Here is a 23,844-nt window from a genome sequence, read left to right as displayed (position 1 = left end):
ATGTGAACTACTTCAGTGATTAATGGGTATGTAGTGCTTTAGCACAGTATGCTCCTCCACCTCTAGAATGAAACATCACACAAGTGAATGGCATCACTAGGAATTTGTAGATTGGGGTAATGAATGCTGACTTCTACCTAGCCTCCTGGGTCAAGGGGATCTGCCAGTACCCTATACTGAGATCCATAGTGGTCAGATACATGGCCCCTGCGAGTTCATCCAGAAACTTGTCCATGCGGCATCTGACACCGTCCCTGCATTGGACTTCCGGTAGTCCACACAAAGCCGGGTGGTCCCATCCTTCTTTGGTACCAGGACTACCGGACAAGCCCAAGGGCTCTGGGACGGTACAATTACCCCTAGGGCCAGCATCTCCTCTACCTCCATCTCTATACTGCCCTTAATCTCTGCCAATGAACAGAGCCCTATACTGACCTAGCATGGCCCTGGCTTCTGCTCACTGCCTGACACTCAACTGAGACCCTATCTCAACCTGCTCTACAGTACCCTTCTGCCTAGCCTCCCCTAAGTGATTTGGCAGAGCGTTGCCCGCTGGATCTCCCATCGGTGGGCTCCAAATGGCCAGCACCGATGCCACACTCAGGACTACATACTCCTTGAGCATATTAATGTGATACGTCTTATTCCTCTCTGCCTCAGCATCTACCTGTACAACATAGTTTCACTCATTCATTTTTCGAAGTACTGAGTACGGTCCCGACCAGGCAGCCATCAATTTGTTCTCCCAAGTAGGTTTGAGAACAAGTGCTTGTTGTCCTGGGACAAATTCTATGCTACGGGCATTCTGATCATACCAAGTCTTCTGCTTGGTCTGAACAGTCCTAAGGTTGTCCTGTGCCAACCACATGAGCATCTCTAACCGGTCTCTGAGATCTACCACATACTGAAACACAGAAGCATCAGTATTGGTAGTCTCCCCTTTCCATCCCTCACGGAATTGGTCCAGAGGTCCTCGTACCCTGCGACCATATAGTAGCTCGAAGGGTGAAAAGCCGGTAGATTCTTGCGGTACCTTTCAGTATGCAAACAGCAAGTGCTGCAGGGAATCTCCCAGTCTTTCCCCTCCGACTTTTTAAACGCACGAAGCATCTGCTTCATGGTACCATTGTACCTATCAAATAGTCCGTTCGTTTGGGGGTGATAAGTGGTTGTGTGCTGGTTGTGTGCTGGTGCTTCACCCCGCACGCATCCCAGAGACACTGTAACAATTCACTCATGAATTGTTGTCACGGGAGACCAGCACTTTTAACACCTTACTACCCGGATCCTTTGATTAAGCAAAGCGAAGAGATAAAATAAATTGAAATTTATTTCCACAAATGACATTCACGCTATGTTACACAATTACACTCAAAATACAATTACAGGAACGGGGCAAACAAAATATCTTGTTCCCAAAATGAAATCTTGGAAATAAATGTCTCTATGAGCAATTTTCCAGGAGCGGGAGTTGCTCGCAAACAGAGCTGGAAACAGTCTTTGGTCAGTGGCGCCAGTCGCAACCACTGTGTATTACGCCAGAGCTGCTTCGTTCATTCTGCCATTGTAGTATTGGACCTTGGAACATCAGTTCTATAAAATCTTTATCCTTGTTACAAATCTTGGTTACGATGTTATAGAAATGTAGAACTTAGCTGGAACTCAAGAACCAATGGGCTGCACGAATTCTTATAGGGTTAAAACTCCTATACCTAACCTGTGCAGCCAATATCTCCGTGGGAAAAATTTCCCCCACCTATCCTGGAGTTGCCAATACTTAGCAAACCTGGCACAGGTGGCTTCTCATTCTGATAAGGTCATGTGCGAACCTCGCAACTTTGGCGTTTAGCATATGAGAGCAGACCACCTTACCTGGCGACACTCTGTCTAGGCGAGTGTCACAGTAGACCGCAGTGTCTGTTGAAGTCCGGGGTTGAAAGCTTCAAAGTTCCTAAGGTGTTAGGTTGGCAGGGATCCCTCAAGTACCCCCATCCCAGTGTAATGTCTGGGCAGTTTGGCAAATGGTTGCCAGCCCAGACTTAATGTCGCCAGGTAGAGGGACTGGCTCTCATATGCTAAGAAGCAAAGTTTCCCTTCTGCCCTTAGCACCCCTGCCAGGTGTCTGAAGTATTGGCAACTCCGGGATAGGTGGGAAAAGTTATTCCCACAGAGAGATTGGCTGCACTTTTTAGGTATAGGGTTTTGAACCTTATAAGAATTCCTGCAGCCCACCGGGAATCAGATTCACCTAAGGTTCATCTAAGATTCATCAAGCTTCATAAATTTCGTAAGATACCAAGATTCCAAGTGCCATTTTAGCGGTGGCAGAATGAAAGAAGCAGCTCCGTCGGAGTACACAGTGGTTGCAACTGGCGCCGCTGACTGAGGACAGTTCCAAGCCATTTCAAGAGTAACTCCCACTCCTTGGAACTTGCTCCTAAAGACTTTATTTTTCAAGATTTCGTTCTGGAAACAAATTATTTTGTTTGCCCCCATCCCAGTAACTGTTTTGACAGTAATTGTGGAACATTGTGTGTATGTCTTTTCGTGGAATAAATTACAATTTATTTTACCTCCTTGCTTTGCGCAATCATATGATCCTGGTATAAATGTGTTAAGAGACCTGGTCTCCCGTGACAGCAGCTAAAAAAAACAGTGACCATTGTCATGGAAGACCAGCACTTTTAACACCTTTTCCCTTCTTGGATCATTCACTAGGCAAAACAAGGTAGTGGAATAAAATGAGGTTTATTCAGGTGAAACCTGCGAACAGACAATGAATACACAAAGTACAGGTACAACACACTTAACTGGGGGTCTGGAGGTGAAAATCTAGCCTAAAATAGGTGCAGGGTGTCTTACCCTGACCGGACCTTGTCCAGTAAGACGCGGTACTCCTTTCGACAGCACGCCAGCGCCTCACCGACCCAAGCCTGAAATCGTCTGGTTCTCTGATTGGCCAGTCCCCTTACATAGACCTTGGTGTAGTATGTCTAACATGGAGAAGGGGCTGGCGACCAATCAGAGGACGGATCGTAACTCAGCCAGCCAATCAGAATAAGGGATCGTCTGGCTGCTGACGTCATAGGAGGGGGTGTGTTGAACAGTCTTGAAAGGCCAGCCGAGCGGGAAATATGAATTGGCCAATAGGAATCGTGCTAACGTGCAGCCAAACCATTGCCTCCCACTAGGAAGGTTCCACCAGGTCCAGCAGACCAAGGACTGTCCCTGCGGGGTGCCCTTGTTTTACAGATCAAGTAGTTTGCCCTTCCCCGCTCACCAAACTGTTTTAAACTTCTCAACATCCCTTCTCCCCTTTGATCCACGATCTCTATATAGACATCCCAGTGCCAATTTAGATGCTCGGGCTAACTGTATAGAGGTGAATACATACTGTATAAAACATGATACGTTATTTTCTTAAACTTGTAACCTTTGGGGAACATTATACATGTGGGGGAAATGGGACTGGGATACTTGGGGTCGAAAACCAGCTTTCTCGGTGACACTGTGTAGCCCCGGGGTAATTCACCTTGCGCACCCACAGACCCTGCCTGCACGTCAGGAAGAATTATGGGACTACCGGTAGCTTTGTCCCCCGAACTCCTACACAGAATCTAACTACATTTTGACCCAAATATCCCCTTTAAACTCTCACTCCTGCAGTCCCATGTGTATTTATTACATAACAGGAAAAGGGAAACACACAATCAGGGCAGGTTTTAGGTGATAAATACAGTGTCCCTGGCTTATGGTGCAATTTAGCTACCAGGTACCCACGGTTTTCAGGGGTAACCAGTCAGGCTTCAACTTTATTTTGAAGACTGGCTTCCCCCTACCTTAACAACCATGGCTATAATGATTTGAAAGGGGGGTTAGCAGTTTCTCTCATATTTTTTAACTCTATGGTATTATAAATAAAAGTAGACAAATTAAGTTAACTAAGTTTTGTTTTTTGTTTGCTTGTTTATTTGTTTTTTAGCACAAGAACATAGGAGGCCTCCATATTTTATTCATAAACCGGCAGCAACAAGAACATTTGAAGGTGATACTGTAAAAATGGAATGCCAAGTCTTTGCCATGCCACCACCAAAGATCTTGCTGAAAAAGAATAATGAGATGTTAGAATACAATACAAACAGGATAAGGTATGTCATGAGCTCATAAATGTTACAGTAATAAGTAAAATAAAAACTTGTTTCTAACTAATCATCTGTATTGGAATAGTATGCAATATTACAGAAGAAGAAGGTTTCATGAGAATATATGTATGTATGATCTGGTCATTGTATTGCCATGATAAACAAACAAATAATGTTATTTAGTTATACACATGTAGCCTCTTTTCCCAATGCCTAAGGGAACTACGCGGCAACTACGCGTGCTGCTATACCTGTTGCTCACAAGAGGCCTAAGCCTCCACATCTGAGAGCCTGGGGTGAGCTCTTTCTCCTTGCAGTGCAGCGCCTCCACCTATGAGGGATCCCGGCGTTGGCGGGATAACCCCTCACAGGAACCAATACCCAGTAAAGAATAATACACCACACAATGTATATAACTAAGGTTTGCTGTATACACATACTAACTTACACAAATACAATAAAGGTAATAACTGTACCCACAGTGTACACCTAATTACCCAACACGTAGTGGTTCCCCCCAAAGTACTGAGGGTGCCTGTCACAGGAGACCAGGGATTTACACCTTTTATACAGGGATCAAAACACTGAGCAAAACAAGTTGATAAAATAAATTGTCATTTATTCACTTAAAATAGGCTAAGCACAATGAAACACAAAATACATAAGAAGAACACACTTACTGGGAGTTTGGGGTTGAAAACTAGACTTTCCTAGCTCAAATAGGACATAAAACAAAGTATTTCGTTGACCAGGTTGTCCGGCTTTGGTAGACTGGCAACCCTCTGATTGGCTGCCATATATAATTCTGATTGGCTGCCGTATATAATGAATGAACTCTGAAATACTATAAGGATGCCTAAGCCAATCCGGAGATCAGATTATAAGCACGAGAACAGCAGCGGTAAGCTTGAAACGACCAAAGGATGCTCTTGGAGAATTAGCAGCAAGCTGGCTTCAGAAATTTTAAGGTGACACATTTTCTAAGTCCCACTTTCGGGGCCAGTTTCTGAGAATAGAACGTAGCGGTCGCGGCTGGGATTGCAAGGCGAAAACAGTTCCAGGTACAATCTCCCGGTCAAGGGATTTCGGCATCTCCAGAGGAAAAAGAGTGGTGGCATTTGGAACTTCATGCCAATTTGAGTTCCAGGTCATTTTGGGCCAAGTCGCGGTCAACGTAAAGACTTTATTTTCTGTTCTATTTTACCTAGGAAAGTCTAGGTTTTAAGCCCAGATCCCCAGTAAGAGGTTTTTTCATCTGTATTTTGTAATCCACTGTGTGTACATCTGTTTATAGGGAATAAATGACAATTTGTTTTACTATCTTGTTTACTCAGTGAATGATCCCAGTAAAAAGGTGTAAATAACTGGTCTCCCGTGACAGGCATTATTTACTGGTGGTAGAGGTGGGGTGATTGAGCCCTATGTTTTAAAATCCTGCGGGATCTTCTAACATAGAAAGAAACTCATAGATGCGAGCTCTCAAAACAAGTGGTAGCGTACACACATTTTACAAAGCAAAGAAAGCACAGGTTCTCATTGTCACTTAGTTAAGTGCCACCAGGCAAACATGGACAGACGGTCAGGTCAGTACCGGTCATGGGACAGACCCAGAATTGTCGCCAGGTGTGAGAGCTATGGATTGCCTACTGACGGTCGGTCAAAAATATTATTGGAGGAGGACATTGAGAATCAGTATTGCTTCACCTGAGAGGACATACCCTCACCTGCAGTTGCAGTGTCCACTAGTCCTGCCAGGGAGCAGGAGGTCATTCCAGCCCCGGTGGTCATGGAAGGACATGTGGAGGGAGGTGGCGGGAGCAGCATGGATATTGTTGGTGGGCCAGTTATAGGGTGTGCAGCCGTGGTAGTCCAAGTGGTTAATGGTCATTTTAAGCCTGGAGTCGCCACCGTGCTTCTTGCTTCATGGGGATAGATTCTAAGCACCAAAACAGCATCGGAAAATTTGAATTCACCAAAAGATGCTCTTGGAGAAATACAGAGAAAACCATTAAGCTCCTAATTTATATACCCCCAAAGTAACCACATATATATGCATATGAGTGTCAAAACGGAGTGCTACTGGGCATGGCAATATATAGTTAAAATAAAGGACAGAACACAGAACACAGAACATCTTGGAGAAATAGCAGTGACTGGCTTCAGAGATTTTCAAGTCAAGACATTTTCTAAGTGCCACTTTTTGGGGCCAAGTTCTTAGAAGAGAACGTAACGGTGGCGGCTAGAAATACACACTGAAAAGAGTGCCAGGTCATTTGGTACTTGTCACAGGAGACAAGGCATTTACACCTTTATACCGGGATCATATCACTGAGCAAATCCAAGAAATATAACAAATTGTCATTTATTCCATTGAAACAGATGTACACACAGTGAATTACAATAAACAAGAGAAAACACACTTACTGGGGGTCTGGGCTACAAAACTGAATTGAAATAGCACAGAAAACAAGTCTTTACTAAGTCTTTCAGATGACCGGGACTAAGCCCGAAAAGTCCTGGAACTGAAATCGGCATGCAGTTCCTGATGCCACCGCTGTTTCCACTCTGGAGGTGCTGAAATCCCTTGACCGGGAGCGAGTACCAAACATCATGGTACTCTTTTCAGCATGCAGCTCCAGCCGCGACCGCTATGAAGTATTCTGAGAAATTTGCCCCGATAAGTGGGACTTAGAAAAATTCTCGCTGTGAAATTTCCAAAGCCGGCTCACTGACATCTCTCACAGAGCATCTTTGAATTTACTGCTGCTGTTTTGGCGCTTAGAATCTCCTGACCTGATTGGCTGGTGGGTTTCTTATAGGATTTCAGTCCAATTCAAAGAATATCTCAACAAATAAGCGTGGGAATATTTCTACCAGCCTATCAGCGATTTGCCGCTACCCTGAAGATGGGCGGGCATGGATTTCAATTCTGCAAATGGCACAATACACAGGTTGAAGAGCTGACACTCTGAAACCTGAAACAGGGCTCAGATGTAACCAGCCGGGCATAAAACCTTTTTTTATGGCCTGATTACCCCTTCACCATCACAGTACTATCTCCCGGTCAAGGGATTTCGGCATCTCCAGAGGAAAAAGAGTGGTGGCATTTGGAACTTCATGCCGATTTGAGTTCCAGGTCATTTTGGGCCAAGTCGCGGTCAACGTAAAGACTTTATTTTCTGTTCTATTTTACCTAGGAAAGTCTAGGTTTTAAGCCCAGATCCCCAGTAAGAGGTTTTTTCATCTGTATTTTGTAATCCACTGTGTGTACATCTGTTTATAGGGAATAAATGACAATTTGTTTTACTATCTTGTTTACTCAGTGAATGATCCCAGTAAAAAGGTGTAAATAACTGGTCTCCCGTGACAGGCATTATTTACTGGTGGTAGAGGTGGGGTGATTGAGCCCTATGTTTTAAAATCCTGCGGGATCTTCTAACATAGAAAGAAACTCATAGATGCGAGCTCTCAAAACAAGTGGTAGCGTACACACATTTTACAAAGCAAAGAAAGCACAGGTTCTCATTGTCACTTAGTTAAGTGCCACCAGGCAAACATGGACAGACGGTCAGGTCAGTACCGGTCATGGGACAGACCCAGAATTGTCGCCAGGTGTGAGAGCTATGGATTGCCTACTGACGGTCGGTCAAAAATATTATTGGAGGAGGACATTGAGAATCAGTATTGCTTCACCTGAGAGGACATACCCTCACCTGCAGTTGCAGTGTCCACTAGTCCTGCCAGGGAGCAGGAGGTCATTCCAGCCCCGGTGGTCATGGAAGGACATGTGGAGGGAGGTGGCGGGAGCAGCATGGATATTGTTGGTGGGCCAGTTATAGGGTGTGCAGCCGTGGTAGTCCAAGTGGTTAATGGTCATTTTAAGCCTGGAGTCGCCACCGTGCTTCTTGCTTCATGGGGATAGATTCTAAGCACCAAAACAGCATCGGAAAATTTGAATTCACCAAAAGATGCTCTTGGAGAAATACAGAGAAAACCATTAAGCTCCTAATTTATATACCCCCAAAGTAACCACATATATATGCATATGAGTGTCAAAACGGAGTGCTACTGGGCATGGCAATATATAGTTAAAATAAAGGACAGAACACAGAACACAGAACATCTTGGAGAAATAGCAGTGACTGGCTTCAGAGATTTTCAAGTCAAGACATTTTCTAAGTGCCACTTTTTGGGGCCAAGTTCTTAGAAGAGAACGTAACGGTGGCGGCTAGAAATACACACTGAAAAGAGTGCCAGGTCATTTGGTACTTGTCACAGGAGACAAGGCATTTACACCTTTATACCGGGATCATATCACTGAGCAAATCCAAGAAATATAACAAATTGTCATTTATTCCATTGAAACAGATGTACACACAGTGAATTACAATAAACAAGAGAAAACACACTTACTGGGGGTCTGGGCTACAAAACTGAATTGAAATAGCACAGAAAACAAGTCTTTACTAAGTCTTTCAGATGACCGGGACTAAGCCCGAAAAGTCCTGGAACTGAAATCGGCATGCAGTTCCTGATGCCACCGCTGTTTCCACTCTGGAGGTGCTGAAATCCCTTGACCGGGAGCGAGTACCAAACATCATGGTACTCTTTTCAGCATGCAGCTCCAGCCGCGACCGCTATGAAGTATTCTGAGAAATTTGCCCCGATAAGTGGGACTTAGAAAAATTCTCGCTGTGAAATTTCCAAAGCCGGCTCACTGACATCTCTCACAGAGCATCTTTGAATTTACTGCTGCTGTTTTGGCGCTTAGAATCTCCTGACCTGATTGGCTGGTGGGTTTCTTATAGGATTTCAGTCCAATTCAAAGAATATCTCAACAAATAAGCGTGGGAATATTTCTACCAGCCTATCAGCGATTTGCCGCTACCCTGAAGATGGGCGGGCATGGATTTCAATTCTGCAAATGGCACAATACACAGGTTGAAGAGCTGACACTCTGAAACCTGAAACAGGGCTCAGAGGTAACCAGCCGGGCATAAAACCTTTTTTTATGGCCTGATTACCCCTTCACCATCACAGTACTATCTCCCGGTCAAGGGATTTTGGCATCTCTAGAAGAGATACAGCCGTGGCGCCTGGAAAGTCATGCCGATCAACCCAAAGACTTTGTTTTATGTACTATTTCAAATAGGAAAGTTTAGTTTTGTAGCCCAGACCTCCAGTAAGTGTGTTTTCTTCTGTATATTGTAATCCATTGTGTGTACGTCTGTTTCTAAGAAATAAATCATAATTTATTTTACTTCTGTATTTCCTCAGTGATATGATACCAGTATAAATGTGTAAATACCTGGTCTCCCATGACAGGCTTTATTTACTAGTGGATAGGTGGATGGTGCTCAAATATAGATGTGTATCATGAAGTATATAAAAGTTCGTATGGAGACGGCCTGACAGGAACCCATCATGATATATAGCAGTCCATAAAGTAACATATTCAAGTGGTAACCAGACCTAGCATAACATTCATCCGTGAAGTAGAAATAAAATTCAGGGCAACTCCATGTAAAAAGTTAAAGGATATTTAATCTGTATACAATGAAACAGATAAATCAACCTTGATATAGGCCCTTTGGGATGAAACGCGCTGGAGACCAGACAGGTAAGCCAAACTGAGTCGCAACAGTGTGCTGACTTACCTTCCACTTTACCTTTTCCCCTTCTCCCTGACTTAGAGACTAAAGGTGGGTGGCCAGAGTTAGGGACACAGTTTTGGGAAGCGGTGAGGTCTGATCCCAGCTTGGAGGGCATGAGACTCCAGGCGTCCGAGTCTGTCTCTGACAGTGTGTCAGATCAGTTCTTATGGCACTGTGGACTCTTGTGAAACAGGAGAAACAAGGGGAGCAAGGGGTTAAAACACATACACAGTTGACAATAGTGTAGAAATTGCAAGGGGCCATAAAGGCCTCTGATGGGAACAGGGGACAAGATAATAATAAAATATACACACGGCCCTGTGTGAGTAAAGATATATATTGGTATCTTCTGAGGTAGAATCTGGCCCTTCCAAATTGGTGGTCAGATTGGGAGTGGTAATGGATAAGAAAGGGATATGGCAATAATGATAATAATATAGTACTTACACGGCCGAGTGTAAGCAAGGGTGTAGAATGGTTTCTGTGGGGTACAGACTATTAACCCACCCAGGCCGGTTCCAGTAACAGGGCACAAGTAGTTGTTGACCGGTAAGGTTTTCTCATGGGGATTCCCCTTCACAGTGCTCACGTTAAAGCACTTTCCTCTCCAGTCCAGCAATTATGGGTAAGTGAGGCAAGGTATCAGCAGGGTGTCAGCATTAGAGTAAAAAATGCGTTTATTACAAATAAAAGACAACCACAAATGCACTCACAAATACAACAGATCCCTGGCCCGCCACCGCAGCATGGGTCACAGGTCACTTCACAGGCAGCCTGCTCTCCACGTCCGGAGTGGGGAGAGATGGTAACTCCTATCTGGCTCGGTTGTGACTGAGACTGCTTCCACTAGCTACGGAAGCCTCTGTAGTCCAAAAACATACAGTGAATTAGAGCAACGCGTTTCGCCGTGAAAACGGCTTCCTATTATTATCATTATTGCCATATCCCTTTCTTATCCATTACCACTCCCAATCTGACCACCAATTTGGAAGGGCCAGATTCTACCTCACAAGATATCAATATATATCTTTACTCACACAGGGCCGTGTGAGTATTTTATTATTATCTTGTCCCCTGTTCCCCTCAGAGGCCTTTTTGGCCCCTTGCAATTTCTACACTATTGTCAACTGTGTATGTGTTTTAACCCCTTGCTCCCCCGGTTTCTCCTGTTTCACGTTCTGTTAAGGGCCTTGGATTTTCCCTTCTGGGGTTGCAGCAGAGGGGACTTTTAGTGCTATCTCCTATAATTTTGAGAGACCTCAACTGTTGGTTTGAATTAGTGTTTTAAACTTATCCTTAATCCTGACCCATTTATTTAAGGTAAGCGCCCGGTTTCTTTTTGTTTTGTAACTGTGGACTCTTGTACCTAGAGCAGGGTTCTACATGTCCAGATAGGGTTTGGCAGGTAAAAGACATTTAATGGTACCGAGGGAGTATAGGCAGCAACTGGTACAGGTATCCAACTCCATACCACAAGCAGGGCATCAGGGGGTCTCTCGCATGAGAGCCCGGCTGTTGCAGCGTTACTACTGTTCGGTGGAATCTGGGGCAGTAGCAGAGTTCTGCCATGCCTGTGATGTCTGCCAGCGAGTGGGTAAGGCGGGTGATCGTGTGAAGGCACCCCTGAACCCAGTACCGGTAATTGGGGAACCTTTCCAGAGGATAGCTATGGACATAGTAGGACTCCTCATGATACCTGGTTGTTATGGGAAGCATTACATACTCATGGTGGTGGACTTTTCCACCAGGTACCCTGAGGCTGTAGCCCTTTCCACCATTGATGCTAGGGCAGTAGCAAAGGCATTGTTTGTTATCTTCACTAGAGTAGGGTTCCCTAGTGAGATTCTAACCAACCAAGGGTCACAATTCATGAGTGAATTGTTACAGTGTCTCTGGTATGCTGGTGGTGTGAAGCACCAGCGCACGACACCTTACCAGCCCCAGACAAACAGATTACATGAGAGGTTCAATGGCACCCTGAAGCAGATGCTTCGAGCTTTTATATAAGCTGAAGGGAAGGACTGGGATATTCACCTGCTGCATTTGCTGTTTGCATACCGAGAGTTACTGCAAGAATCTACAGGGTTCTCTTCCTTTGACCTGCTATATGGTCGCAGGGTTTTGGGACCTCCTGACTTATTCCATGAGGGATGGGAAGGAGAGACTACCAATACGGATGCATCTGTGCTTCAGTATGTGGTAGATCTCAGGGACCAGTTGTAAATGCTTATGGGGTTTGCACAGGACAATCACAGGGAGGCTCAGACCAAGCAAAAATGCCCGTAGCAGATCATTCATCCCAGGACATCAGGTACTTGTTCTTAAGCCCACTCAGCAGCACAAATTAATGGCTGTCTGGTCTGGACCGTACACAGTTATCGGAAAGATGAATGAGTGCAACTATGTTGTACAGTTAGATGGAGAGACAGGAAGAAATAGGACGTATCACATTAACATGCTGGAAGAATATTTCAAACAGAGTGTGAAATCACTGTTGGCTATTTGTAACCCACCGCGGGGGGACCCGGTGAGCATTGCTCTGCCTGACCTCCTAGGGGAACCTAGGCAACGGGGCACAGTAGAGCAGATTGAGATAGGGTCTCAGCTCAGTGTACAGCAGAGGGTGACTCAGGGGGCTAGGGAGAAGTCAGCATTTATCACTCCAAGTGGTCTCCATGAATATTTGGTGATGCCATTTGGAATGAAGACTGCCCCGGCCACTTTCCAACACCTGGTCAATAGGTTACTGGAAGGGATGCAAAGTTTTGCAAGGTTATACCTGGATGACATTGCTTTGTTCAGTAACTCGTGGGACTCACATTTAGTGCATGTAGCTGCGGTGCTGACAAGGATCAGAGAAGCAGGGCTGACACTGAAGCCTGCCAAGTGTCTAGTGGATATGGCGGAAGTGTTGAATCTGGGGCACAAAGTGTGTGGAGGGAACCATAAGCCAGAACCAGCTAAGGTGGAAGCTATAGTGCAGTGGCCGGTACCTAGGACCATAAAGCAGGTCATTACTTTTTTAATCCCCACAGGGTACTATAGGAAGTTTGTCCCTCAGTATAGTGCCATTGCAAAACCCCTGACTGACTTAACACAGAAGCGACTCCCAGTTCTGGTAGCCTGGTCTCCTGCCTGTGAAAAAGCTTTTACATTGAAGACAGCACTGGCTAGTGCTCTGATTCTGGCTGCACCAGATTATGCCAAGAAATTCCTGGTACAGACCGATGCCTCTGACTACGGTATCGGTGCTATACTCAGCCAAGTAGGGGGGTGAACATCCTGTGGTGTATCTAAGCAGGAAACTTTTACCCCACGAAGTGGCTTATGCCACTATTGAAAAAGAGTGCCTGGCTATTGTTTGGGCTCTGCGGACACTGCAGCCCTATTTGTATGGCAGGGCATTTACTGTTATCACAGACCAAAATCCATTAAGTTGGCTACAACGGGTGTCGGGGAGAATGGCAAATTGCTCCGCTGGTGTCTTGCACTGCAAGAATTTGATTTCTCCATCCAGCACAAGAAAGGCAGCGAGCATGCAAACGCTGATGGACTTTCCCGACAAAACATTCCTTGCGAGCAAAAAGCCTCAAGAGGTTGACACCGAAACCTGCAAAGTGTCTAGTGGGTATGGCAAAAGTGTTGTTTTTAGGGCACAGAGTGGGTGGAGGGCACCTTAAGCCAGAACAAGCTATGGTGGAAGTTATACACTGGCGACACTTCCTATTCTAACATTTCCCGGACGGCAGGATGCGTGCGGGCCGCGTGCTGATGGCGGCATGTCCGCGCGTCACTGTGACGTCACTGTCACGTTGCGCGCCCGGCTTCCCCGGCTTCCCCGACACCCCTGAAGTTTGAAGTGAGGTAAGCGGGGGTACGGGGAAGCAGAAGGGGCACAGCAGGAGCAGCCAGGGGGTCGGGAAGGGGCAGCAAAATGTCATGCGAGTGGAGGGGGTGCACGGAGGAGATGCGGCTGGCGCGCGGTCTAGTTTCAGCACCAGCCGGAGTAAAGCCCCAGCCAGTTAGGGGCAAAAGTTAGAATAAGATGTGTCGCAGCAGTAGTGCAGTGGCCAGTACCTAGGATCAAAAATCAGGGCATGGCTTTTTTAGGCACCCCAGGCTTCTATAGGAAGTTTGTCCCTCTGTATAGTTCTATTGCTAAACCCCTGACTGACTTGACTCAGAAATGACTCCTGGTTCTGGTAGCCTTATCTCCTGCCTGTGAAAAGGCTTTCCAGGCACTGAATACATCACTGGCTGGTGCTCCTATTCTGGCTGCACCAGACTACACCAAAATGTTTCTTGTTCAGACCGATGCCTTGGACTAAGGTATCGGGGCTGTACTCATCCAGGTGGGCGAGGAGGGGGTTAGCATCCTGTGGTATACTTGAGCTGGAAACTGCTACCCAGAGATGTGGCTTATGCCACAATTGAAAACGAATGCCTGGCCATGGTTTGGGCTCTGAAGAAACTGCAGCCCTATTTGTATGGCAGATCATTTACTGTAATCACGGATCACAACCCACTAAGTTTGCTACCATGGGTGTTGGTGGAGAATAGCAAATCACTGCACTGGAGTTCTGGATTGCAGGAGTTTGATTTTACTATCCAACACAAGAAAGGCAGCGAGCATGGGAATGCTGATGGACTCTCCCGACAGGACATTCCCTGCAAGCCAAAGTCCTCAAGAAGTACCAGGCTGGTGGAGCCACCGGACGGGGTGACTGCCACAGAGTCTTCATATTGAGGGGGGAGGAGTGACGGTGAGGGGGTAACCAGGCTCACAATAAAGGTTATCCCACTTGGTTACCCCTGATCCATGTATTGGGGTTCGGGATTATCAGCTCTTGAGCCCAGTGTTTGTAAATGCATTGTGGAAAATTATGCGACAATAAATAATTGTCTGTGTTTGACCTTCTCTAGGTGTGCCAGCAAGCAGAGATTGCATAGGATAGGAGCACTAGCCAGTGCTATCTTTAATGCCTGGAAAGCTATTTCACAGGCAGGAGACGAGTCTACCAGAACCGAGAGTCATTTCTGCGTTGTCAGTCAAGGGTTTAGCAATGGCACAATACTGGGGAAAAAACTTTCTGTAATAGCCAGCAGTGCCAAAAAAAGCCAAGACCTGCTTATTGGTCCTAGGGATGGGCCACTGCATTATAGGTTCCACCTTAGCTGGTTCTTGCTTAAGGTGCCCACCACCCACTGTGCCCTAAGTACAACACTTCTGGCATACCCACCAGACACTTTGCAGGTTTCAGTGTCAGCCCTGCTTCCCTGATCCTACTCAGCACTGCTGCTACATGCACTAAGTGTCTTTCCCATAAATTACTAAAGACAGCAATATCATACTTGCGTCACCCTGCAACCCATCCAGCAATCTATTGACCAGGCTTTGGAAGGTAGCCGGGGCATTCTTCATCCCAAATGGCATAACTAAAAACTCATAGAGTCCACTTGGAGTGATGAAGGCTGACTTCTCACTAGCCTCCTGGGTCAGAGGGATTTGCCAATAACCTTTAGACAAATCCATCGTTGTCAGATACTTTGCCCCGCAAGCTCATCTAAGAGCTCATCCATGCAGGGCATGGGATAAGCATTCGACACCATCTGAGCATTGAACTGCCTGTAGTCCACACAGAACCGCATGCTTCCATCCTTCTTAGGTACCAGAACTACTGGACAAGTCCAAGGGCTCATAGACGGGACAATTACCCCTAGGGCCAGCATCTCCTCCACTTCCCTCTCTATACTGCCCTTCACCTCTGGTGATACATGACAGCCATGCTTATGCAGAGGTCTCTGATCACCAGTGTCCACTGGATGATCAGTGAAATGTGTTTAGCCCAGCTTGTCCGGGAACAGAACCCTGTGCTGCTCTAGCATAGCCTTTGCCTTAGCCGGGACCCTATCTCTTCCTGCTCTACTGTGCCCCCCATCTAGATTCCCCAAGGAGGTCAGGCAGAGCAATGCTCGCCTGGTCCCCCATCAGTGGGCTACAAATAGCCAGCACTGATGCCACACTTTGGGTAAAATACTCCTTAAGCATATTTTAATATGATAAGTCCTATTTCTACCTGTATCTCCATCTAACAGTACAACATATTTGCACACATTCATCCTCTGAGTACCGTGTATGATCCAGACCAGACAGCCATTAATTTGTTCTGCTGAGTGAGCTTCAGAACAAGTACTTGCTGCCCAGGGATGAAGTGTCTGCTACAGGCATTCTGATCATACCAAGTCTTATGCTTTGTCTGAGCCTCCCTGAGGTTAGCCTTTGCCAACCACACAAGCATTTCCAACCAGTCCCTGTGATCTACAACAAACTGAAGCACAGAAGAATCAGTATTGATAGTCTCCCCTTCCCATCCCTCATGGAATAAATCAAGTGGTCCCCGGTCCCTGCGACCATATACAGGTGCGCCAACGAGTATTCTAACACTTGCCTTAAACTTGTCTTGGAAAACCTGGGTTTATAACCAACAAGACCCAGGTACATGCTGGGTACAAAAAGAAAAGAGGTTGGGGCGCTCCCTATTTGTATAGGCTTGTGATGTTGCCTGTGTGGTAGTGTGTAACCAAAGAAAGGGTAGTGTATACTTGCCCTTGTTGTTTTCTGCAGCTGGACCAGTAGAGAAGATAAAGCCCGGAATCTTCTTGTAGTTGCAGTGGAGGTGGAGGGTTGGTCAGCGCACGGGATTTTGCTCAAACGTAGAGATAAGAGGATAGGAAGATATGGAACACGGTATTAGTGTTTTAGTAATCGAACGGTACAATACAGCCAAAAGAACTTTGGAATTAAAAATGTATGAAAAATATATTTTTAAAATAGCTTAAAAATCTTTGGAATTAAAGAACCTTGGTAATTAAAAGTAAAAATATATAAATATATAAATATATGAAAAAATATATTTCTAAAATAGCTTAAAAATAGATTAGAAAATCCTTAAATAAAATCCTTAAATAAAAATTAAATGGAATTGTGTGGTTTTTTATGAACAGAAGCAGAATATGTGCTATATGGGGATGACTAACAGGGTGTGTTTACATAGCCTGTTGTTGGTCTGAGGTAAAAAGGGGATAATGGGGCTGGTTAGCAGAGTTTAATGTGCCGTCTTTCCTTCACGGAATGCTGCTAAAAACAATAACTTTCTCACCCTCCTGGTGGGGGCAGTACGTGAGTTGCTTCTCTCCCGGGGGCCCAAATAGGAAGAAAAGGGCCGAACTCGGTGAGTGAGCAAAATAGAATTTATTAGGTACAGAAAACAAAGTCAAAATAACACTCACAGTACAGCTTTAAAACAGCCCAGCATCAGCCTGATCGTCCGGTGATATTCCTCTCACCAGTACAGCTCCAATGGTCGCGTCCGACCGTCAATGGGCTCCGGCAGGGAACAACTAGTTTCGCAATAATGCTTCGTCAGGAACCTGACGAAGCATTATTGCGAAACTAGTTGTTCCCTGCCGGAGCCCATTGATTGAAGGACCCAGCCAGCCTGCTGACATCCGGTAAGACCTCCTCTTCCGGTCCCGCCGTCGGACGCGACCACGGGAGCTGTACTGGTGAGAGGAATATCAACGGACGATCAGGCTGATGCTGGGCTGTTTTAAAGCTGTACTGTGAGTGTTATTTTGACTTTGTTTTCTGTACCTAATAAATTCTATTTTGCTCACTCACCGAGTTCGGCCCTTTTCTTCCTATTTGGGCCCCCGGGAGAGAAGCAACTCACGTACTGCCCCCACCAGGAGGGTGAGAAAGTTATTGTTTTTAGCAGCATTCCGTGAAGGAAAGACTGCACATTAAACTCTGCTAACCAGCCCCATTATCCCCTTTTTACCTCAGACCAACAACAGGCTATGTAAACACACCCTGTTAGTCATCCACATATAGCACATATTCTGCTTCTGTTCATAAAAAACCACACAATTCCATTTAAATTTTATTTAAGGATTTTATTTAAGGATTTTCTAATCTATTTTTAAGCTATTTTAGAAATATATTTTTTCATATATTTATATATTTATATATTTTTACTTTTAATTACCAAGGTTCTTTAATTCCAAAGATTTTTAAGCTATTTTAAAAATATATTTTTCATACATTTTTAATTCCAAAGTTCTTTTGGCTGTATTGTACCATTCGATTACTAAAACACTAATACCGTGTTCCATATCTTCCTATCCTCTTATCTCTACGTTTGAGCAAAATCCCGTGCGCTGACCAACCCTCCACCTCCACATGCTGGGTACATGCTGCAACATTTCACACATTTCTGCAGAGAAAAATGGCCCATCGGATTAACACAGCAGGGGTTCCTGGCAGTCCAATTCAGTTTGAATGGGACTGCCAGGGACCCCCGCTGTTAATACGATGGGCCATTAGACTGTCTGCAGAAATGTGTGAAATGTTGCAGCATGTACCCAGCATGTACCTGGGTCTTTTTGGTGATTGCCCCTTATTTGTTTTAGAATAATCATTGGCACTACAGTAGCAGCTCGAAGGGAAAGAACCCAGTAGATTATTGTGGTACCACATGGTATGCAAACAGAAAATGCTGCAAATGAATCTCCCAATCTTTTCCTTCATCCTCTATAAAAGCTCTCACAAAGACTGTTTGTCTGGGGGTGGTAAGGGGTCGTGCACTTGTGCTTAACCCCGCATAAATCCCAGAGACACTGTAGCAATTGACTCATGAATTGCAACCATTGTTCAGTCAGAATCTCACTAGGGAAACCTACTCTAGTGAATATGCCTATCAATGATTTAGCTAATGCCATAGCGTCGATGGTGGCTAGCGCTACAGCCTCAGGGTACCTGGTGGAAAAGTCCACCAGTGTGAGTATATAGTGCTTGCCAGACCAACTGGGGATAATGAGAGTTCCCCCTATGTCCGTAGCTACTCTTTCCGGAAGGGTTCCCCTATTTCCTGTAGTGGGTTCAGGGGTGCCTTCACATGATCAACCGCCTTACCTACTCACGGGCAGGCATCACAGGACTTGCAAACCTATGCCACTGCCCCTGATGCCCTCGTCCAGTAGTAACGCTGCAATAGCCGGTCTCTCATCTGAGTGACCCCCTGATGCCCCGCTATGGTATGGAGTGGGCTACCTGTAACAGTTGCTGCCTATTCTCCCTCAGTACCACCAACTGTCTTCTACCTGTCCAAATCCTATCTGGAACTGTAGAACCCTGCTCTCTATATAAGAGCCCATGGTGCTATAAGAACTGATCTGACCCACTGTCCAAGGCAGACTCGGATGCCTGGAGTCTCATGCTCTCCAAGCTGGGATCAGACCCACCGCATCCCTAAACTGTGTCCCTAATTCTGGCCTCCCACCCTTAGCCTCTAAGTCAGGTGCAAGGGGAACAGGTAAAGGGGGAGATAAGTCAGCACACTGTTGGTCCCAAATGCAGGGGGATGGCAAAATCCTCATGCACAATTCCTTTGCCCTGGCTCCTGGTAATCGCTGCAACCGGAGTCAATTCCGCCGTAAAAACACAAGATACATGCACCAGATTATTACCGAGGAGCACCTCAGTAACTCACCCGGGCAATACCCCCACATCCCTCATGCCACGTCCGGCACCACAATCTAGAAAGACCCGGGCAAACTGGATGGACTGCGGTGCTCCGTCTGACATGGTCACCTGCATCCCGGTGCCTGGGAGCAGATCCTCTGGTCTCACCATATCAGGTCGGACCAGGGTAACAGTGGCACCAGAGTTGAGAAAGCCGACTGCTTGGCGATCTCCTATGGTCACTGTGCGCAAATGCTTTTTCCGGACATCGTTGGACGGCAAACTGAATAGTGCAATGTGATGTCCCCCCATCTCCATGGCTGTGTCACTGGTTGCAGGTGAAGATTCTTCCATCAAAGTCCCTCGCTGGTCTGGCTGGACGGCTGCACTTTGCTCCTCTGTGTATGCCCCGTGCAGGCTGGTGACTGGCTTTGCAGCTGGAGGGCTTTGCTCCTGATGGGGAGTCTCAGACTTTGAACTGTCCGGACAGTCTGGCTTGATGTGCCCAGTCTTATTGCACTGATAGCACCTCCGCTCATGCTTAAACTCTGCAGATTTGGGTCCACTTCCATCTGCAGCCGTTTTAGCTTTCCATTGTGGAGTTCCCGGGCTGCCCCGGCCGGAATGGCCGCTTCTAGGGCAGTCTCTTTCTTATTGAGCAGTGCTCGGCTTGTGACAAACTCATCAGCCATGTTAGCAGCATCCACGTAAGTCTTTTGTTTACGGTCAAAGACCTTTTCTCGTAAGTCCAGTGGACATTGCATGCTTAAATTGTTCTTTGAAAAATAGATCAAGTAAAATATGGTATTTTGTGGCACCAAATCCTGCCACCCACTGTGTCCCATGCTATGCCATGCGGGACGCAAACCGCATGTCGGATTCCCAGTGGTTCTTATCCTCCATCCTGAACACACCTCTGTAAGCTTCTGCGGTTAGGGCATACTGAGTCAATAAAAGGGCTTTCACATGGTGATAGTCATTGCAATCCGCAGCTGGGATAGCCTGGATGGTCTACAGGGCAGCCCCTGACAATAACGGTGTCAACCACAAAAACAAGTCCCATTCTGGCACCCGGTACCGGTGACACTGAGTCTCAAAGATCTTCAGGTACCCATTGATTTTGTCTGTGCCATCAACAAATTTGCTGAAGCTGTGGTTGTCCACTTGGGGGCGGACTGCTCCCCATTATCAGGTTGGGAACGTGGGGCTGGTGTCTGTTGTGCAGCCACAAGCAGCTGAATCCTTTCTGCAAAGGTGACCCCTCTCCCCACAAGAAGTGCAGCGATTGCGAGCATAGAGAGTCCGTTAGCCACTGAGGCTGCCACGGCTGCACTCCCTATAACTGGCCCTTCAACAATGTCCATGTTGTATCTGCCACCTCCCTCCACTTGTCCATCCACGACCACAAGAGCTGGAATGCCCTCCTGCACCCTGACTGGACTAGTGGACACTGCAACTGCAGGTGAGGGTATATCCCCTCAGGTGAAGCAATACTGATTCTCAATGTCCTCCTCCAGCAACTTTTTTGACCGACCGTCAGTAGGCAATCGTTGCTCTCACACCTGGTGACAATTCTGGGTCGGTCCCATGACCTGTACCGACCTGACATTCTGTCCATGTTTGCCTGGTGGCACTAAACTAAGTGAAAGACAGAACCTGTGCTTTCGATGCTTTGTAAAACGTATGTACATTACCACTTGTTTTGAGAGCTCGCAGTCTATGAGTTTCTCTCTATGTTATTGTGACCATGTGCTCACCACAAACAAGATGGGACCACGCTGCTGAGGTGGGATAATATATATAACGCTAACCCACAGCCGCGTGAGCACATATGAAGTGTAGAGTAGTCGAGGTAGCCGAGTCAGGTTAGAAGAGGAGAGAATGGTCGTGATACTTACCGGGGTCAGTAGTGGAGGGGTACGGATCGTTGTGGGTTCTTTAGCAGAGGTCAGGATTGGAGAGGTGCGGATCATGGAGAGTAAGCCAACATCAGGGATGGAGAGATGCGGATGGTCAAACGAAGCTGGGTCAAGAAAAGAGCGGTGTCCGAAGGCAGGCAGGGTCAGGTAACAAGGCAAGGCAGATAAGGCTGGAACAGACAGACTGTGGAGAGGCACACGCACAAACAGAGATTATGCTCAGCCGATGAGCCTCTGGCTCTGCTGAGTATTTACAGGAAGCTGTGCTGAATCACAGCAGGAGGCGTGTCAATGAGCAGGTTCTGATAGGAAGCTCCGCTGCAGGAGGCAGGTGTGCGGAGTCTTCCTGATGATATTATAAATGTGATACAGGTGCGTGCTGCATGCACGCCATGCGCGCGCATCGCACGCTAATGACGCCTTCATGTGGATGCAACCGGGAGGCGGGACCAGCGGAGTTGGCATTTAAGTCTGTGCGGTCTGCGCGTGCACACCTATGATGATAACAGGCTCCAGGGTGAGGTTTGGGAGCGATGCTAGTATCTGGATGCATGTAAGGTACGTTTTGGTGTGCTGACCGCGCTGCGCCTCATGAATCCTTACAGTACCCCCCCCCCCCTTCAGGAGCGACCTCCAGGCGACTCCAAGCAGGATTCAGGGGGTACTTATCGTGGAATCTCTTGACCAATCTGGGTGCATGTACTCGATGATGAGGAACCCAAGAACGTTCCTCCGGTCCAAAACCCTTCCAGTGCACCAGATGCTGGACTACACCTCTGGATATTTTGGAGTCCAAGATGGATTGGACTTTGTATTTCTGTTGCCCCTGGATGAGGAGAGAAGGGGGAGGTGAAGAAGATATCGGAGTATGTAAAGTTCTGAACAACAGGTTTCAGGAGAGCTAAATGGAAAGTATTCTCAGACATGGAGGAAGTTGTAGTCTATAGGCGACCGGATTGATCCTTTCCAATATAGCGAATGGTCCAATGAAAATGTGGTGCCAATTTAAGTGAAGGAACCTTTAATTTTATATTCTTAGAAGATAGCTACACCTTGTCCCCGACTTTGAAAGCTGCTTGCTGTCCGCAGGCGGTCTGCCTGTACTTTTTGCCTGGCAGTTGCCAACCTGAGATTGTCCTGGATCCTCTTCCATAGACTTAGAAGGTTCCTGATTCTGTCATCTGCTGCCGGAACTCCTGAAATGGAGGAAGAGATAGGAAGAAGCAAGAGATGGAACCCGTATTTAATGAAGAAGGGTGTTTCAGTAGTGGACTCGCTGCGCGAGTTATTGTGTGCGAATGCTGCCCAAGGAAGAAGTTCTGACCAATCGTCCTGAGTGTCGGAGACAAAACATCTGTTCTAGTGACTGATTAGTTCTCTCCGTCTGACCATTAGTGTGGGGATAGTATACTGAGGAGAAATGTAATTCCACTCCCAGCTGTTGGCAGAAGGAACGCCAACATTTCGAGATAAACTGTGATCCTCTATCAGACACGATGACCAATAGTACCCCGTGAAGGCAAAAGATCTCCATAACAAAGATGTCCGCCAATTTGCAAGAATTAGGAAGACCCTTAAGCAGAATAGAATGTGATTGTTTTGAGAACCGATCTACCACGACTAGGATGGTGTACATACCCTTGGATGCCGGGAGCTCCACTATAAAATCCATGGACAAGTGTGTCCAAGGTCTGTCCAGAATGGGGAGTGGCCGAAGGAGTCCAGGGGATTTACTCCTGGGGGTCTTGTTCTGAGCACATGTAGGACACGCAGCAGCGAAGTCTCTGATATCTTTTTGCATTCCAGGCTACCAAAAGGTCCACTCCACTAGATCAATGGTCCTTCTGATTCCTGGATGTCCAGAAGATTTGGCAGGGTGACCCCATACAAGGACCTTCCTCTGGTGAGAAGGTGGAGTAAACAAGCGACCCTCTGGAACTGTGAGATGTTTGTGTATATGGGTTTGAGTCCGCATAATGTCCTTCAAAGCATCAAAGGTATTGGCAGAGAGAATGTACCTAGACGGAAGGATGGGTTTCCGTTCATCCTCGGACTTCTCGTCTACCACAAACTGGAGGGAGAGAGCATCAGCTATGGTGTTCTTTGAACCCGGAAGAAAATAAATAATGAAATTAAATCGGAGAAAAAAAGTGACCATCTGGCTTGACGAGAGCCCAAACGTTTGGGACCCTCGATGTAGAGTAGATTTTTGTGATCTGTGAGAATGGTGAATGGACTCTTCATACCCTCCAATAAGTGTCTCCATTCCTACAGGGCAAGCTTGATGGCTTGAAGTTCGTGGTTCCTGACATCATAATTTTGTTGAGAAAAACGCAGAAGGGTGTAGTCTGGCCCTGGGATTTTTCCTTTGTGAGAGGATGGCTCCAGCTCCCACGTCCGATGCATCCACCTCCAATGTGAAGGAAAGACTGGGGTCAGGATGAGTGAGAAAATGGGTGCCGAGGCAAAGGCGATCTTTAAAACCTCAAATGCTTGTCTAGCTGCTGGCGACCACGAGGCAGGATCCGCACCTTTTTGTGTGAGAACTGTGATAGGCGCCACTTTCTGAATAAATCTGCAGTAGTAGTTCGCGAAACCTAGAAATC

General features: G+C 46.4%; 1 protein-coding gene across 3 annotated transcripts in view; it reads left to right on the top strand.

Annotated features, from left to right (window-relative positions):
- The window catches only part of MYOT (myotilin), a 170,677-nt gene that overhangs the window by 114,208 nt on the left and 32,625 nt on the right, over positions 1-23,844 (top strand). For all 3 annotated transcript variants that reach the window (XM_075601556.1, XM_075601554.1, XM_075601555.1), the window contains one exon: positions 3,983-4,148. In XM_075601556.1, the coding sequence (XP_075457671.1) occupies positions 3,983-4,148 (166 nt within the window). The remainder of the gene's footprint in view (positions 1-3,982; positions 4,149-23,844) is intronic.

Source organism: Ascaphus truei, chromosome 5, assembly GCF_040206685.1.
Source record: "Ascaphus truei isolate aAscTru1 chromosome 5, aAscTru1.hap1, whole genome shotgun sequence".
NCBI lineage: Eukaryota > Metazoa > Chordata > Amphibia > Anura > Ascaphidae > Ascaphus > Ascaphus truei.
The sequence above is the reverse complement of the archived record's forward strand: the minus strand, read 5'-3'. Positions and strand labels throughout refer to the sequence as shown.